Consider the following 18,387-nt stretch of genomic DNA (forward strand, 5'->3'; position numbering starts at 1 on the left):
TTATCATACCATTTCGTTCAGTTGTTTAGGAGCTATTAACGCTCAAAATCTCGGTCTCCGGCGTAACGCTTTCGTTTTCGAAACTTTGATTTTACACCCCGGTATAGAAATGAAAGACGTAGTCCTACGTCAATAACTGTAAAATATTAGGCGTTATCTAAACGCCCTAACTGCATCGTTTTGATTGGCCCGATTTACGGTTTCCCTAACACAGCCATCAAAACCAAGCAGCCTTGGGGAAATCGGCATTGCAAATACATGAAAGTAGGGGGACTTTTGTTCTCATCGAAAAATGTTCCCTAACACAGACTTTAAAACCAAGCAGCGAAATCGGCATTGCAAGCACACGAAAGAGCCTAGAGGCGAGTGAACTGAAAAGTTTAAACCCTCTTAAAGCCAAAAAGAAGAAAAAGAACACACGAAAGTAGGGGGAGCTTTTGTTCCCACCGAAATCGGTATTTCAAATTCATGCAAGTCGGGGGTATTTTTGTTCCGACTGGAATGTGTTTCCCTAACACAGACTTCAAATCCATGAAGCGTGGGGAAATCGGCATTGCGAATTCATACAAATCGGGGGTATTTTTGTTCCGATTGAAATGTGTTTCCCTAACACAGACTTCAAAACCGAGGTTTCTGGGGAAATCGGCTCTGCAAATAAATGCAAACTGCGAGTACTTTTGTCCTCGCTTGCCTTTGTGCAGAGTGGAATATGTCTGTCCTAACATGATCTTCTAAACTTAGGAACCTGGGAAAATCGTGCAGCCACTAGAAGCGAATGAACTTCCCAGTTTCAAGCAAATTCGAGATTCGAGAAGTATGTACACTTTTGGTATGTAAAATAAAATAATCGTTTGATAATTTTTTTTTGTCTTTATTGGAAAGATTTTCAGCCTTAGGCTGGTTCATCAAACGTTTGATAATTCTTCCGTACATATATTTTGTTCTAGTCATCATACCAAACGTAAAAGGTCCGTCATTAAATTTACTTGTAACGAAGAACAATCAATCACAATAAATGAATTGACTTTACACGGCATTTGTTCATTTTTTTCACTCACAGAGCAAATATATTGAACTCAATTGAATTTACAAATCAATACAAACGAATGATTGCTAAGCTAAGGTAGTTCCACGTGAACCTTGCGGTTATATCATAGATATAACCCACTAATTTTTTTGACGTAGGACTACGTCTAACCGGAAGATATAGGGGGTGAAATGGAAATCTAGGCACTGAACAAGTAGGAAAAAATGCAAGATTTGGAACGCTTATAACTCGAGCATTTCTCAATAGATCGCAAAGGTTTTTGCATCAATTGATAGGAAATATATCTACGCATCTATCATAACGAATAACATTTCATTTTTCTTGAGATAAATTATTGAATAGTTGTGTCAAAATGCACTATGTGCCCATTTTTGATTGGTCCATTTTGTGCTCCTCAAATCGTACCGACCAAAACGGGCAACCAGAGCAGCAGCGAAATAGAATGAAGCACGATTGGAAAGGAAAAAGAAAAAAATGAACGAAACATTGGTCGCAGTCTCACACATGCGTAATTCTCGAGCCAGCCAGTCAGCTTAAAAATCCCCGCTCCGCTGCCGTAACGATCATTCTCATTCAAACCGTACACCACATCGGTTCGCATCACAACACATCAACAAGCCAACCCAAGCAGCCATGTCTGGACATGGTAAAGGAGGAAAAGTGAAGGGAAAGGCAAAATCCCGCTCGAACCGTGTTGATCTGGAGTTCCCCGCAAGGGTAGCTAGGCCGAGCGCGTTAGTACCAGTGCACCAGTCCACCTAGCCGCCGTTATAGAGCTTCGGCTGCCGAAGTGATCGAGTTGGCTGGCAAAACTGCTCGCGCTTTGGTTCGGTGGACATCAAGACAACAACAGGCAGACACAAACGCAATCGCAAAACGGCAGCAGGTAGCAGAAGAAAAAAGTTTGTTCTTTATACAAACTGCTTCAATGGCAAATCCAGAACAAGGCGGCATCGAGGGTGTTCGAAATGGTTTTTTTCAAAACCACGAGTACTAAGTTTTCTAAATTGGAACCATTCCATAAAACAAGGCGCTTTTCAGGGCCATTAAACCTTCCAAAAAAGAGTTTAGGAAATACAGTTCAATGCTTTCTAAAACAATATCCAAAATAATAATAAAACACAAATTGATTTTTTCATAATTTGTTTGCCAGGATATGATGAGTATGTGAATTTGGCAGTTGTTCTGAGCTTATTGATTTTCACCAATTCTTAAATTGCTTCTAGATTGAAAGTACAGTAATTCACACTTATCTCGACATTTAGCTAATTGGACGGACCTGTAATGCGACATATTTAGTTGGACATTTTTGTAAACATAGAGTTCGGGGTCCAAATTATGACCCCACATTGAAAGTCGACACTGTACCACTGTCATCGCAAATGCTCAATTACAGGTTAAAATTACCTCCAATCCGATACTGAGTGGTGGTAATGCGACGTGCCATTGAATGTAATTTATTGTAAAATATGTCACAAGCTGGATGGGAAGAATTTTTCCAACTGTGAAAGCTGTGGCGAGTGGCAAATGCAATCGCTAAACAGAAAGGTTTAGCCGAACAAGATGGGGATATCGAGTGATAACAAAACAATAAACTCTTTAGATTGAAGATAATTTTGTGATCCTAAAAAGGACCCTTTTTAGCCTGCATGTGAATCCAACGAGCGAACAAATCGTAATGAATGTATTTTTTTGCCATCGCTTCCTTTTAACGCTCATTCGTTCGTCTCGTTGGACTCGCCCCTCTGGCTGAATCTGCCGATTTGTCTCTATCCTGTGAGTGTGTACCGCTAGAGTATAAAACACGCGGACCCCAAAAAAATATCTTATTTTCTTTCAAACCGTAAACCCGTGTGGTTGTACGGCATCGGCATCGTGGACGTAACAAAGGAGGACAAGTTAAGGGAAAGGCAAAGTCCCACTCGAACCGTGCAGGTGTGCAGTTCCCTGTTGGTCGCATTCACTGATTACTCCGCAAGGGTAACTAGGCCGAACGGATTGGTGCCGGAGCACCAGTATACCTAACAGCGATTATAGAGTTTCGGCCGTCGGAGTGCTCGAGTTGGCTTGCAAAGCTGATCACGACAATCAGAAAACCCGCATCAAGAACAGAGCAGCTTCGGTTCGGCGCTCATCAAGGTAACAATTAGTTTCAGTGAGTGGCAAAGTGTTTCTCCGGCACGTCGCATTAAATGTAATTTACTGAACAACATGTCACAATCTGGATGGGAAGAAATTTTCCAACTGTGAAAGCTGTGGCGAGTGGCAAACGCAATAGGTAAACAGGAAGGTTTAACCGAACAAGATGGGAATATCGAGTGATAACAAAAACACAACACCAAAGGTTCTTTTCAGAACCATCAACATATTCATAAAGAGTAAACAGTGAACTAATCCATTTTTCAGGTAGATAGGTAGGTATTCACGTAGGAGAAGAAAATAAAACAATATATTTAAAATATATATTTAACAAAAGCTGTCCCCTTTGTATAGTCCTACGTCACTCCGGTTATGTCCCTGACATTACCCACCCGTCTTTTTTTCTTAAATCTTTCGTTTATTAAGCCTAAAACAAAACTTATTCAAGGCTGTTGATTCGCAGCAGCCGCACTGTCAAGCAACTTGATGATTTTTTCATACTGCAAGCTCCACCCCACAGCGACGGAGTTGGACATCCTGAGGCACTTTGTGTCCGCCAGATATAGCCGATCTGGTATTTACAACATCATATCCCTGCTGCTCCTCAAGCCGGGACATCGAAGCAACCGGCCAAACGGTGAAGGAGAATCTGGTCAAACTGGACATTTTTATGTGGAAACGTCAGATGAGACCGGCCGTATCTGAGCAGCAAACAATCACCCAGAAGGAGTAGCTTGAGGTGCTGGTGAAAATTCTCTTTCCGGCCAAAGAAGTGAAAAACTTCTTTTTCACTGGTGAAAAACTTCTTTCCGTGCTTATAATAAAAGACGAGACGTACTTGATGCTAGAATTTAACGAATGGCAGGGGATCGGGTACTTTACGTTCCCCAGGTAAGCGATGACTTCGAATATATCATTCACACCGAGTTCTCGAAGAAGGTCCTTCTCTGACAGATGTGAAGCGAATGTCCAAGCCGCTCTTCTTCCTAATCATATTGTGAACGGGGAGATATATAGTACGAAGTGATTGCCGGAAGTTGCGAAGATCACGTGGTCTTTATGGTCTTCAGCCCATTATGCCAAAAGATCACTGGAGGATGGATCGGCTGGAGATAAACATTATCGCGAAGACCGCCAACCTTCTCAACACTCCCCAGCTGCGACCGTTAAAAACTTTTGGGTGAATGGCCAAAATGGAGAGACAGTCGACCACCAAAGCCACGAAAATGTAAAAAAACACGCCGACATACATCTTTTCATCGACCATGGTTGAGGTTCCGACCAACTTCCGTAAGACCGCCCAGCGCTTCATTCACGATACTTCATCAAACAACCCTCCCTCTTCCTCTCGAGTATACGATAGTTTCTCCGGCTTATTTAAAACGTTAAGCCCTGACCGAGCTAGACGACCAAAGATGATCTTTTCGTTTGGCTCGCGTTGGTCCCTGCGGATCAATAGGGGACTTTTATAAAAATAATTTTCCATTTTTGTTGCTGTCGCTTCCAGTTGACACTCTCTAAACAAAAAGCCCACTGTCGGTGCGATGAAACCAGCTCAACGTATTAGTCTTAGGATGTATTAGAAGCGCTTTTGAACAGTCTGCCAAATAAAAGTTTTTTTGACGTAGGACTACGTCTAACCGGAAGATATAGGGGGTGAAATGGAAATCTAGGCACTGAACAAGTAGGAAAAAATGCAAGATTTGGAACGCTTATAACTCGAGCATTTCTCAATAGATCGCAAAGGTTTTTGCATCAATTGATAGGAATTATATCTACGTATCTATCATAACGAATAACATTTCATTTTTCTTGAGATAAATAATTGAATAATTGTGAAATATCAAGCATTCTCAAAATTCACTATGTGCCCATTTTTGATTGGTCCATTTTGTGCTCCTCAAATCGTACCGACCAAAACGGGCAACCAGAGCAACAGCGAAATAGAATGAAGCACGATTGGAAAGGAAAAAGAAAAAAATGAACGAAACATTGGTCGCAGTCTCACACATGCGTAATTCTCGAGCCAGCCAGTCAGCTTAAAAATCCCCGCTCCGCTGCCGTAACGATCATTCTCATTCAAACCGTACACCACATCGGTTAGCATCACAACACATCAACAAACCAACCCAAGCACCCATGTCTGGACATGGTAAAGGAGAAAAAGTGAAGGTAAAGGCAAAATCCCGCTCGAACCGTGTTGATATGGAGTTCCCCGCAAGGGTAGCTAGGCCGAGCGCGTTAGTACCAGTGCACCAGTCCACCTAGCCGCCGTTATAGAGCTTCGGCTGCCGAAGTGATCGAGTTGGCTGGTAAAGCTGCTCGCGACGATAAGAAAAACCGCATTCAGAACAGAACACATCAAGACAACAACAGGCAGTTGCAGCGAGTGGCGAGTGGCAAACGCAATCGCAAAACGGCAGCAGGTAGCAGAAGAAAAAAGTTTGTTCTTTTTACAATCTGCTTTGGTGGCAAATCCAGAACAAGGCGGCATCGAGGGCGTTCGAAATGGTTTTTTTTTTCAAAACCACGAGTACTAAGTTTTCTAAATTGGAACCATTCCATAAAACAAGGCGCTTTTCAGGGCCATTAAACCTTCCAAAAAAGAGTTTAGGAAATAAAGTTCAATGCGTTCTAAAACATTATCCAAAATAATAATAAAACACAAATTGATGTTTTCATAATTTGTTTGCCAGGATCTGATGAGTATGTGAATTTGGCAGTAGTTCTGAGCTTATTGATAGTTGGGGACTTTCAAGATTATTCAATTTTCACCAACTCTTAAATTGTTTCCAGATTGAAAGTACAGTAATTTACAATTAGTTCGACATTTAGCTAATTGGACGGACATATAATGCGACTTATTTAGTTGGACATTTTTGTAAACATAGAGATCCAAATTATGACCGCACATTGAAAGTCGACACTGTACCACTGTCATCGCAAATGTTCAATTACAGGTTAAAATCGCCTCCAATGCGACACTGAGTGGCGCTTCGGTACGTTGCATTGAATGTAATTTACTGTAAAATATGTCACAAGCTGGATGGGAAGAAATTTTCCAACTGTGAAAGCTGAGGCGAGTGGCAAATGCAATCGCTAAACAGAAAGGTTTAGCCGAACAAGATGGGGATATCGAGTGACAACAAAACAATAAACTCTTTAGATTGAAGATAATTTTGTGATCCTGAAAAGGACCCTTTTTAGCCTGCATGTGAATCCAACGAGCGAACAAATCGTAATGAATGTATTTTTTTGCCATCGCTCCCTTTTAAAACGCTCATTCGTTCGTCTCGTTGGACTCGCCCCCTCTGGCTGAGTCTGCCGATTTCTCTCTATCCTGTGAGTGTGTACCGCTAGAGTATAAAACACGCGGACCCCAAAAAAATATCTTATTTTCTTTCAAACCGTAAACCCGTGTGGTTGTACGGCATCGGCATCGTGGACGTAACAAAGGAGGACAAGTTAAGGGAAAGGCAAAGTCTCACTCGAACCGTGCAGGTCTCCAGTTCACTGTTGGTCGCATTCACTGATTGCTCCGCAAGGGTAACTAGGCCGAACGGATTGGTGCCGGAGCACCAGTAAACCTAACAGCGATTATAGAGTTTCGGCTGTCGGAGTGCTCGAGTTAGCTTGCAAAGCTGCTCACGACAATCAGAAAAGACGGGTGGGTAATGTCGGGGACATAACCGGAGTGACGTAGGACTATACAAAGGGGACAGCTTTTGTTAAATATATATTTTAAATATATTGTTTTATTTTCTTCTCCTACGTGAATACCTACCTATCTACCTGAAAAATGGATTAGTTTACTGTTTACTCTTTATGAATATGTTGATGGTTCTGAAAAGAACCTTTGGTGTTGTGATTTTGTTATCACTCGATATTCCCATCTTGTTCGGTTAAACCTTCCTGTTTAGCTATTGCGTTTGCATCTCGCCACAGCTTTCACAGTTGGAAAATTTCTTCCCATCCAGCTTGTGACTCCGGCACCAATCCGTTCGGCCTAGTTACCCTTGCGGAGCAATCAGTGAATGCGACCAACAGGGAACTGGAGACCTGCACGGTTCGAGTGAGACTTTGCCTTTCCCTTAACTTGTCCTCCTTTGTTACGTCCACGATGCCGATGCCGTACAACCACACGGGTTTACGGTTTGAAAGAAAATAAGATATTTTTTTGGGGTCCGCGTGTTTTATACTCTAGCGGTACACACTCACAGGATAGAGACAAATCGGCAGACTCAGCCAGAGGGGCGAGTCCAACGAGACGAACGAATGAGCGTTAAAAGGGAGCGATGGCAAAAAATACATTCATTACGATTTGTTCGCCCGTTGGATTCACATGCAGGCTAAAAAGGGTCCTTTTCAGGATCACAAAATTATCTTCAATCTAAAGAGTTTATTGTTTTGTTATCACTCGATATCCCCATCTAGTTCGGCTAAACTTTTCTGTTTAGCGATTGCATTTGCCACTCGCCACAGCTTTCACAGTTGGAAAATTTGTTGCCTTCCAGCTTGTGACATATTTTACAGTAAATTACATTCAATGACACGTCGCATTACCACCACTCAGTATCGGATTGGAGGTAATGTTAACCTGTAATTGAACATTTGCGATGACAGTGGTACAATGTCGACTATCAATGTGGGGTCATAATTTGGACCCCGAACTCTATGTTTACAAAAATGTCCATTTAGTTGGACATTACACATTACATTACATTACGCATTACAGGTCCGTCCAATTAGCTAAATATCGAGATAAGTGTAAATTACTGTACTTTCAATCTAGAAGCAATTTAAGAATTTGTGAAAATCAATAAGCTCAGAACAACTGCCAAATTTACATACTCATCATATCCTGGCAAACAAATTATGAAAAAATCAATTTGTGTTTTATTATTATTTTGGATATTGTTTTAGAAAGCATCGAACTGTATTTCCTAAACTCTTTTTTGGAAGGTTTAATGGCCCTGAAAAGGGCCTTGTTTTATGGAATGGTTCCAATTTAGAAAACTTAGTACTCGTGGTTTTGAAAAAAACCATTTCGAACGCCCTCGATGCCGCCTTGTTCTGGATTTGCCACCAAAGCAGTTTGTATAAAGAACAAACTTTTTTCTTCTGCTACCTGATGCCGTTTTGCGATTGCGTTTGCCACTCGCCACTCGCTGCAACTGCCTGTTGTCTTGATGTCCACCGAACCGAATGTGTTCTGTTCCGAATGCGGGTTTTCTTATCGTCGCGAGCAGCTTTGCCAGCTAACTCGATCACTTCGGCGGCCGAAACTATATAACGCCGGCTAGGTGGACTGGTGCACTGGTACTAACGCGCTCGGCCTAGCTACCCTTGCGGGGAACTCCAGATCAACACGGTTCGAGCGGGATTTTGCCTTTCCCTTCACTTTTCCTCCTTTACCATGTCCAGACATGGCTGCTTGGGTTGGTTTGTTGATTTGTTGTGATGCGAACCGATGTGGTGTACGGTTTGAATGAGAATGATCGTTACGGCAGCGGAGCAGGGATTTTTAAGCTGACTGGCTGGCTCGAGAATTACGCATGTGTGAGACTGCGACCAATGTTTCGTTCATTTTTTTCTTTTTCCTTTCCAATCGTGCTTCATTGTATTTCGCTGCTGCTCTGGTTGCCCGTTTTGGTCGGAACGATTTGAGAAGCACAAAATGGACCAATCAAAAATGGGCACATAGTGCATTTTGACAATGCTTGATATTTCACAATTATTCAATTATTTAACTCAAGAAAAATGAAATGTTATTCGTTATGATAGATGCGTGGATATATGTCCTATCAATTGATGCAAAAACCTTTGCGATCTATTGAGAAATGCTCGAGTTATAAGCGTTCCAAATCTTGCATTTTTTCCTACTTGTTCAGTGCCTAGATTTCCATTTCACCCCCTATATCTTCCGGTTAGACGTAGTCCTACGTCAAAACCCGCATCAAGAACAGAGCAGCTTCGGTTCGGCGCTCATCAAGGCAACAATTAGTTTCAGTGAGTGGCAAAGTGTTTCTCCGGCACGTCGCATTAAATGTAATTTACTGAACAACATGTCACAAGCTGGATGGGAAGAAATTTTCCAACTGTGAAAGCTGTGGCGAGTGGCAAACGCAATAGCTAAACAGGAAGGTTTAACCGAACAAGATGGGAATATCGAGTGATAACAAAAACACAACACCAAAGGTTCTTTTCAGAACCATCAACATATTCATAAAGAGTAAAAAGTAAACTAATCCATTTTTCAGGTAGATAGGTAGGTATTCACGTAGGAGAAGAAAATAAAACAATATATTTAAAATATATATTTAACAAAATCTGTCCCCTTTGTATAGTCCTACGTCACTCCGGTTATGTCCCCGACATTACCCACCCGTCTTTTTTATTTGGCTAATTGATATTCTACCAAACCGAGCAATTCCACTCACAACAATTCATCGGTTTTCCTTTTTGACGTAGGATTACGTCTTTCTGGAACATATTGGGGTACAAATTGAAAATCGAAAATCGAGCTGTACAGTCACCACTGAAGGTCGACGGCTTGACTCCTTTTGTCGAGTGACTGCTGCAGCTGGTGTTGAGTGGACTGTATGGGGATTCCCTTGAAGCCGATCTGGCTTCTGCTGAGATCCAATCGGTGTCCAAAGGGGAATACTGTGGGTCAGTTCCGCCAGTGGATTCGAAAGGACCTGGAGGAATGATGATAAAAATCAGGGCAACAAGGAAAACCTCCAAAGATTTTAGCACGAGGTGTACACTGTGAAGGTTGGAGGAATACTGAACATTTTATTTGACGGTATTGAAATTAAATACAAAGGTATAAATCGGACGCGATTTGGCTTGACCAAGCCGAGCACAAGAGGTATTGTTTTGTAGGCTCTATTGTGTCCTAAGCTGATGGCAGGTTGTGTTGGTCAGGGGATTTTCCATACCCCTTTCGGGCTGGGGACGCTCATTCGATGACGGGAGCGTACATTCTCCCCGGGCGGATAGCAGCTCGTCGTTGTCCACGGTCGGAATCCTTCCCGGATACGTCTTGATAATCCTTCCTAGGTTCCACGATTGAGCTGGAGAATTGTCTTCGACGATTACGACGATCATATCTGGTTGTAGGTTTGGTTGCGTTCTTGTCCACTTGCTTCTAGCTTGGAGCGTAGACAAATACTCCTTAGACCATCTCTTCCAGAAATGGTCGCGCAAAAAATTGAGGTATTGCCACCGTGACAGACGGTGTACTGGCACATCCAAATGTGTCGGCTTCGGCACTGGTTCCAGCGGTCTTAGTAACATGAGATGCGCTGGGGTGATGGGCAAAGGATCGTTAGGATCCTCCGACAGAGCATACAACGGGCGCGAATTAAGAACTGCCTCGATGTGTGTTAAGACGGTGTAGAACTCTTCAAAGGTGAGGATGGCTGACTGGAGGACCCTCTTGAGGTGTGTTTTCACCCTCTTCACCCCGGCCTCCCACAAGCCACCAAAATTGGGGGATAGAAAAGCCATTCGATCTCCTTGGATAATAGGAACTCCACAATCTTGGCTTGTGTAGTTTCGTCCTTCAGAAGCTGATAAAGGTGATGCAATTCCTTAGAGGCTCCAGTGAAATTAGTTGCATGGTCTGAGAGTATTCGTTTCACCAGACCTCTACGGTTGACGAATCGATCCAAGGCAGCCAAAAACGCTTCGGTGCTCAGGTCCGACACCAACTCGAGATGGATTTCCTTCGTTGCTAAGCACAGGAAGACGGCGATGTACCCCTTTACATGCTTCGGCTTGTATCGCCCTTCCTTGATGGTGATAGGACCAGCGTAATCTACACCGGTGTTCTCGAAGGGAAACGCAGGCACCACACGGTTCTGTGGTAAATTTCCCATTAGCTGATGGGATTCCTTCGGGTTGACCTTGAAGCAGCTTATGCATCTTCGGCAAACCTTCCTAACTGTTGACTTCGCCCTCGTTATCCAGAACATCTCCCGTAGGATGGCTAGAAGTCCAGATGGCCCTACGTGAAGATGTTCTACGTGTATTGCACGTACCAGCGCTTCGACGACAGGATGTCCATGAGGTAGAAGCAGTTGGTGCTTAGTATCTTAGTATCGCAGGTTTGAATTTTGGAGGCGACCTCCGACTCTGAGTAGGCCTTTGTCATCCATAAACGGACTAAGGCTGGCCAGTTTTTTGGGAACTTCTCCCCTGGAAATACAGCTAATTTCTTCAGGATATTCGATTGATTGAACTAACCTGATGATGCATTCTAACGAACTTCTCATTTCAGGGACGGATGACGTAAGTTGCTGACGTATCTTAATACGAATGCAATTACCCTTTGTAGCCTCCGAAAGTCACTTGACCTTTCGAAAATCGGTAGAAAACTTGCAGCGACGGGGTACGGCGATGATATCGCCCATGACTTCCGGAAGCTCTTCATCCGGAATTAAAATGAGCGGAGAAGTCGATTTTGGGATCTTCACTTGTCAGGAAGGAGGGACCCTCCCACCATAACCGATTTCTGTTGAGGGCCGCAGGAAAAAGACCCCTCGAAATGATGTCGGCTGGATTTTCACTGGTGTGGACGTATCTCCACTGCTCACTCTTCGTTAGACGGTCCATTTCCACCACACGGTTTCTTTGGAACACCTCCAATTGTTGTTGTGGCTTCTTCAACCAGGCTAGCACGATTTGACTGTCTGAATAGAGCTTAACACTGTCGACAGTTGATTTTATAGCTGCGAGCACCTTGGATAACAGTCGAGCTAATAGGAAAGCAGCGCACAACTCCTTCCTTGGGATGGACATCTCGGTGAGCGGTGCAATTTTAGACTTGCTACACAGCAAACGAGCAGATTTTTTTCCATCAGCTGTTTTTTTTCCAATATATATATTTTTATCAAGACTCATATGGCGTTAGCCTGACGGGGCCGGAGTTCAATATTTTGACAATTTTTCTTATTATCAATGTTAGTAATATTTAACCGATTACTCGCGGTCGGCTCGAGGTTAGTATTACAAGTGTTCTCGTAATTGGGATGTTGCTGTCTCCAATGCTCTATACGTGTGCCCGACACGGGATACTTCCTATTGGGATGCAGCTGACCATTAATCAGCAACGCCCCCTAGTATGTACCCCATATCTAGCGTGGTGCGTCTTCTTCATCAGCTGTTGTACAAGCAAGATAGAGGCAAGCTCCATAGGCCTTGCCAGATGCATCTGCGAAGCCATGAATGTCGCAGCGAACGGTATCGGGTGATATTACGCACCTGGGAATGCGCAGCGTGCTTAGCTCGGTCAATGAGTCACGAATTCTAACCCACTCTTGGAAGAGAATTGGGTCCAAAATATCATCCCACTCCAAATTGGCCGACCAAATGCGCTGCACCAGCGCCTTAGCTAGCACTAACACAGGTGACACGAATCCGAGGGGGTGTCTCGATCTTTGCGATCTCACTGAAGACATACCTCTTGGTGATGGGCTTATCACCAATTAATTTGGAAACGGCGATCCGGAAATCATCTTGTGTTGGGTCCCACAGGAGACCAAGTGTCTTGATCGATGCGTTAGTGGATGAATCATCTACGTCGAATATCAGCTCACGATCTTCTTCCGGAACGTTCCGCAGTACTTCCGGTGAGTTTGAGCACCATTTCCTCAGTGGAAAGGCACCCCTGGCGAGAAGTTCTTGCAAATCAAATTGCAGCTGGATTGTGTCTGCACCAGATAACACGTCGTCGATGTAGAAGTCATCCTGTACCACCTTGCTGGCGGTTGGATAATTATCCCCTTCGTCTTCTGCGAGTTGCCTCAGGGATCTGGTTGCAAGGTAAGCAGCTGAGGCCGTCCCGTATGTGACGGTGGTCAATTCTAACACCCTCAGGGATTCAGTAGGTTTGTCGCGCCAAAATATTCGCTGGAAACAGGTTTGCCTCTCGTCAACCCGGATTTGTCGGTACATTTTGCAGACGTCGGCGGTGAAAGCGTACCGATACTTCCGGAAACGTAGGACGATTGAAAACAGGTCACTTTGTACCGTTGGTCCTACTTTCAACACGTCGTTGAGCGAGTTTGTCGATGATTTAGCTGTGCTATCGAACACGACTCTGACTTTCGTTGTGGTGCTCGAAGGTTTCAGCACCGCATGATGAGGTAGATAGTAAACTTGTTTGGCTGGTGGATCATTTGATTCTCGGACTTCCTTGCAGTGTCCGAGATCCTTACGGCGCTGGAGCATGAAGCATTAACAGATTCTCCAACCGGCGGAACAGATTGCCACGGAATTGGAGCCTGTATCTCCGTTGGTTGACGGGGTTGATTGATCGTGTCTGTCGTTAACTGCTGATTCCTTTCGAGATGGAGCAACGTGTGATGCTTGGCTGCGCACTTAGCACAGGTTCTTTCGACCGGACAGGCACTGACTTGGTGGCCCTTACGAAGACAATTGAAGCACGCTTTCTCCTCTTTGATTTTGGCGTGCCGCTGAGCAACGGACATGTTGCGAAACACGGGGCACTTGAAGTTGAGATGCTGTCCGGGGCACAACTCACATGTAACGCTGGCTGGCGATGTACTAGCATGATACGCTCGTGACGCACCTTTCGACAGTGCAAAATCTTTCTGTTTCAATTTATTTATTTATTCAATTTATTTATTCATCGTCTTCGAGAGTATCGTACAGACTGGTTATACTTATGATATATTCTTAATCCTAGCTTTAAAATAATCTTTGGTCATGTTGAAATCAAAAATTTGGCAGACATTGTTGAAGGCTCGAAGGCAGGAACTGAATGGATTATTGTAGCCATAGCATGTTCTATGTCCGGGAACAGCAATTAATGCGGAGAAACGCAGCTGACGTTGAGGAACGTTTATTGGAATATGCAGAAGAAGATCGGCACACTCGATGTTTTCACTGAGGATGTCGAATACAATCAGTCGTTGCATCTTCAGTCGCCTTGCCGTGAGCAATTCCAAGTCGATTAGACGACAACGTTCCGAATAATGGGGAAGATGGACGGGATCATTCCACGGGAGATGTCGCAATGCAAATCGAATGAAACATTTCTGTACACGCTCGATACGTACAATCTCGGAAACGTGGTATGGGGAGCAAGACCGGTGCAGCGTACTCTAAGTTGCTCCTCACTAAACTACAGTACAAAGCTTTTAGTGCATATACGTCGGTGAACTGTGACGCATTCCGACGTATAAATCCCAGGATAGAGAATGCTTTGGAGGTGATAGCTGAGATGTGATCGTGGAAACGTAGCTTTGAGTCCATGATAACACCCAAGTCACGGATAGAATGTACACGATCCAAGAAAAGAGTGTCGATCTTGTATCGGTAGTCTATCGGCTCGTAGCAACGACTAAAGGTGATCACCTTGCACTTACTTGTGTTCACACGCATGCCGTTGTCTTTGCACCACTGCGCTAGAGAATCGATATCGGCCTGCAAGCTGCAGCAGTCCGCAGCTGATTTGATGACTCGGAAAATTTTAAGGTCGTCGGCAAACAATAGTTTTCCAGAAGATATTCGTAGGCACAAGTCATTAATGAAGATTACAAATATCAATGGCCCTAGTACACTTCCTTGGGGGACTCCGGACGCTATATCGAATGTTGTGGATCGTGCTGAGTTCACCTCAACAAAAGCTTTCCTACCGGTCAGGTAAGACATCAACCAATCGGATATCCAATCAGGAAAACCCATGTGCTTCATTTTTCTCACTGTAAGAATATGCGGAACAGTATCGAAAGCTTTCGAGAAATCAATATAAACAGAGTCCACTTGATTTCTGTGTTCAACTTCACGAAAGAGCACGTTGGTGTAGCATAATAAATTGGACGTTGTGGAACGATGGGGTACAAATCCATGCTGGAACTCAGATATCATCGATTTCGCTGCAGACAGTAGCACTGTGTGGATCAGTGATTCGAGTAGCTTCCCTAGGCAACAAAGGATGGATATTCCACGGTAATTTTCAACGCGCCGCAAGCTGCCTGATTTGTAGATAGGAATCATCTTCGCAGTTTTCCATAGGCTAGGGAATGTTCTTTCCTCGAGCGACTTGTTAAAGAGTATTGTCAGAGGAAAGGCCAATGATGAAGCGCAGTTCTTCAACAGGATAGGTGCTAAGTCGTCCACTCCAGTTCCTTTCGTCGCGTCTAGTTTTTGCAATGATCTTAAAACTTCCTCGTGGGTAAAATTGAAGAAAGGTAGGTGGATATGATGCGACGGTAGGTTGCGAAAACATCCAGATCCTGGTTGAGGCAGCTCAGTCTTGAACACGCTTTGGAAGAATCGTCGAAAAAGATCAGCAACTTCATCAGGTAGGTTTGCTGTTGTGTTACCGTATTCGACAACTTGTGGTACTCGATTACTCGCTCTTTGCTCTCTAACGAATTTCCAGAACGCCGTAGGGTTCCGTTTCATATCAGATTGAAGTCTCTGCTGATAGGCCCTGTAGCTGTTCTCTACAAGATCCTTATAGCATGTTTCCACGATGCGAAGAGATTCACGGTTTTCGTTTGATTTATCGATGAAGAATCGTTTGCGTGCTTTACGCAGTTTGTTTCGCAGCCTTCGCAACTCTGCAGTCCACCAAGGCTTCCTGGTGTTCCTATTAATAGAACGGTGGCGTCGGGGTACTTTCGAATGTATGATCTCAAACAGGGTATCATAAAACATATGGGTGGCGGAATCAACTGTACGATCTTGAAGAAGTACCTCCCATTCGACCAATGAAAATACGCTATTTAAAGAGTTGAAATCACATCGTCTAAAATCCAGGTCAAAGGAATCAGTTGTGGCTGAAATATGCACACAGCTCTGCATGTCTATTTGTAGTTCGAATGGTGGGTGGTGCGGATCAACGGGTAGAAGTGGTGATATCGGCGGCTGGCCTTCAAAATTATCGGGAGCGTTTGTAAAAACCAAATCAAGTAGTCTGCCATTGATGTTTGGAATAGAGTTGATTTGTACGAGGCCATAGGATGAGATGGATTCAGTTAGCACGAGTTCTGGATCGCTAGAAGCATTCACAGGCAAGTATCCGTTGACATCCTCATCAAAACCCCATTGCAGATGCGGAAGATTATAATCGCCGAGCAATAAAACGATATCGTTAGCCGAAGATCGGTCCGTCAAGGACTGAACAGCGAAAGTGTGGTTGGAATACAACGCCGTCTCAGAGTTTGGTCGAAAGTAAATGCCGAGGAGGTACAAATATCGGTTGGATAGTTTCACACAAACTACCATTTGCTCAAGCGTACTACAATGAGGTATCGAAACCTCGGTACAGTGCAGTGTGGCTTTCACTGCGACAAGCACTCCGCCACCTCTTGTGAGGCTACTGGTTGCTTCACTACGGTCACAACGAAAAAGTGAATAATCGGATGATAATTCAGCGTCGCATATATCGGACCGGAGCCATGTTTCAGTAAGAATGGCAACATCATAATGACTGCTCGACAATCCTAGCTGTAAGCGTGAAGTTTTAGTGCGAAGGCCTCTGACATTTTGGTAGTAAATGGAGAGAAAGTGTTGCTTTGGCGAGAGACTATCACAATCACCACAGTCAGTAACCGGAAGCACAGGATGATGAGCTACAGGATCGTTCCGCTGTGTCGATGCGTTTGTCGGACGCTGGTGGCCCGAAGATGGCGATGAGCTAGAAGTGTTTCGCATTTCAGGCAGCGCATTGTTCGGAATGAAGGTGTACTTGCCTGCATTTATGGGTTGGATGCCAGCTGCCCCGCACTCGAGCACAGGACCGGGACGACTGGGTGTCGCTGACATCAATGGCTCGACTGTGACGAGGGAGTCAGAGGCATCCATAGAGTTTCACCGTATTCGAAGTTGAAATTGATGAGGCTTCCTCGCACCTCTCCAATACCAGGTACCAGTCTTGAAGGAAATCGATGGTGTCTTGATATTTCGGGAGTTCTCGTTTGTTTAAACTCTTCTCCCAGATTCCACGACTTTCACGATCCAAGGCTGCAGTCAGGATGTTGACCACGAATAGTTCTGATACTCCGGTTAGCTTCTGCTCCATGAACCGCAAACCGTCGACATGGCGCGTACATTCGTCGAGCAGAGGTCGCAGTTCCTTTGATGATTTCTTCTTCATTTTCGGAAGATTCTTGATGCCTTGGATATGGGTGTCAACGATCAGCCGCTTGTTGTCGTATCTCTCTTTGACGCCACGCATGTTCGTAGTTGCCGTCTCGGATGGTAGCAGCGTCTATTACATTCTTCGCATCACCGATCAAGCACTTCTCCAGATGGTACAGCTTCACTGCGTCGGAGTCACGAGAAGCGTCCATCAGGTCCAGAAACATCGCCTTAAACTTGGGCCAATTTCGATACTGGCCGTCGAACGTTGGCAAGGGGGCTCGCAGCGCTTGTTGCTGGACGATTATCTGTGGTGGAAGTGGGACTCTTTGTTGTACAACACCCTGAGTGGTACGATCAGTAGAGTAGGCCATCATCATTTCTTCGATGGTCGTCGAAACCTCGTTGAAACGTTCTTCGAAGTTGGTATAGATTTCTTCCTGAGCTGGAACATACTCCTCGTCAATCGACGCCATTACTCTGCTATGGAAGTCGCTGAATTCGGAGTAGGCTGCGTCGATGTTCTTCATGTATGTCTTTAACTGGGCTAAACTAACTTGGCCCTGTGCAGCCAATAGGGAATACTGCACACGGACCAATTTTTGGTTCACCTGCTCACGCTGACGAAGAAGCGAAAGATAACCTTTCTTTGCCTTGGTGTTAGATCCGATTTCCTGGGTAGAAAATCCTGCGAACGAGTCTTCATCTTGGAGTGATGTTTCCAGTGATGGTCGGTTGACCTTTTTCACCGGAGAATGCTTGATGGACATATTGTCGCTACCCAGTTCGTTGTTGGAAACCACAAAGGTGCTCCTTTGTTTTTATTCACAATAGAAACGTATCTATTGTTCGCTGTCTGAGCCGCGTGTACGCTCCCTTACGCTGTTTTAGCCGCGAAGGACGCTCTTACACCGATGAGGTGCGGATTTAATTACGCACTTGACTTGACTCCCTTTGTCGAGTGACTGCTGCAGCTGGTGTTGAGTGGACTGTATGGGGATTCCCTTGAAGCCGATCTGGCTTCTGCTGAGATCCAATCGGTGTCCATAGGGGAATACTATGGGTCAGTTCCGCCAGTG

General features: G+C 44.4%; 1 protein-coding gene across 1 annotated transcript; it reads right to left on the reverse strand.

The window, feature by feature from the left end:
- Nucleotides 1–17,358: 17,358 nt before the first annotated feature.
- LOC129766401 (uncharacterized) lies at nt 17,359–18,078 on the reverse strand. Its single transcript, XM_055766926.1, has one exon. The coding sequence runs from the start codon at nt 18,076–18,078 to the stop codon at nt 17,359–17,361; it is 720 nt and encodes a 239-aa protein (XP_055622901.1).
- Nucleotides 18,079–18,387: the final 309 nt, after the last annotated feature.

Source organism: Toxorhynchites rutilus, chromosome 2, assembly GCF_029784135.1.
Source record: "Toxorhynchites rutilus septentrionalis strain SRP chromosome 2, ASM2978413v1, whole genome shotgun sequence".
In the NCBI taxonomy this organism is placed as follows: Eukaryota; Metazoa; Arthropoda; class Insecta; order Diptera; family Culicidae; genus Toxorhynchites; species Toxorhynchites rutilus.

Bases quoted from the DNA above. Each gene is read 5' to 3' on its own strand.
- LOC129766401 (XM_055766926.1), bottom strand. From the start codon at position 18,078: ATGTCCATCAAGCATTCTCCGGTGAAAAAGGTCAACCGACCATCACTG.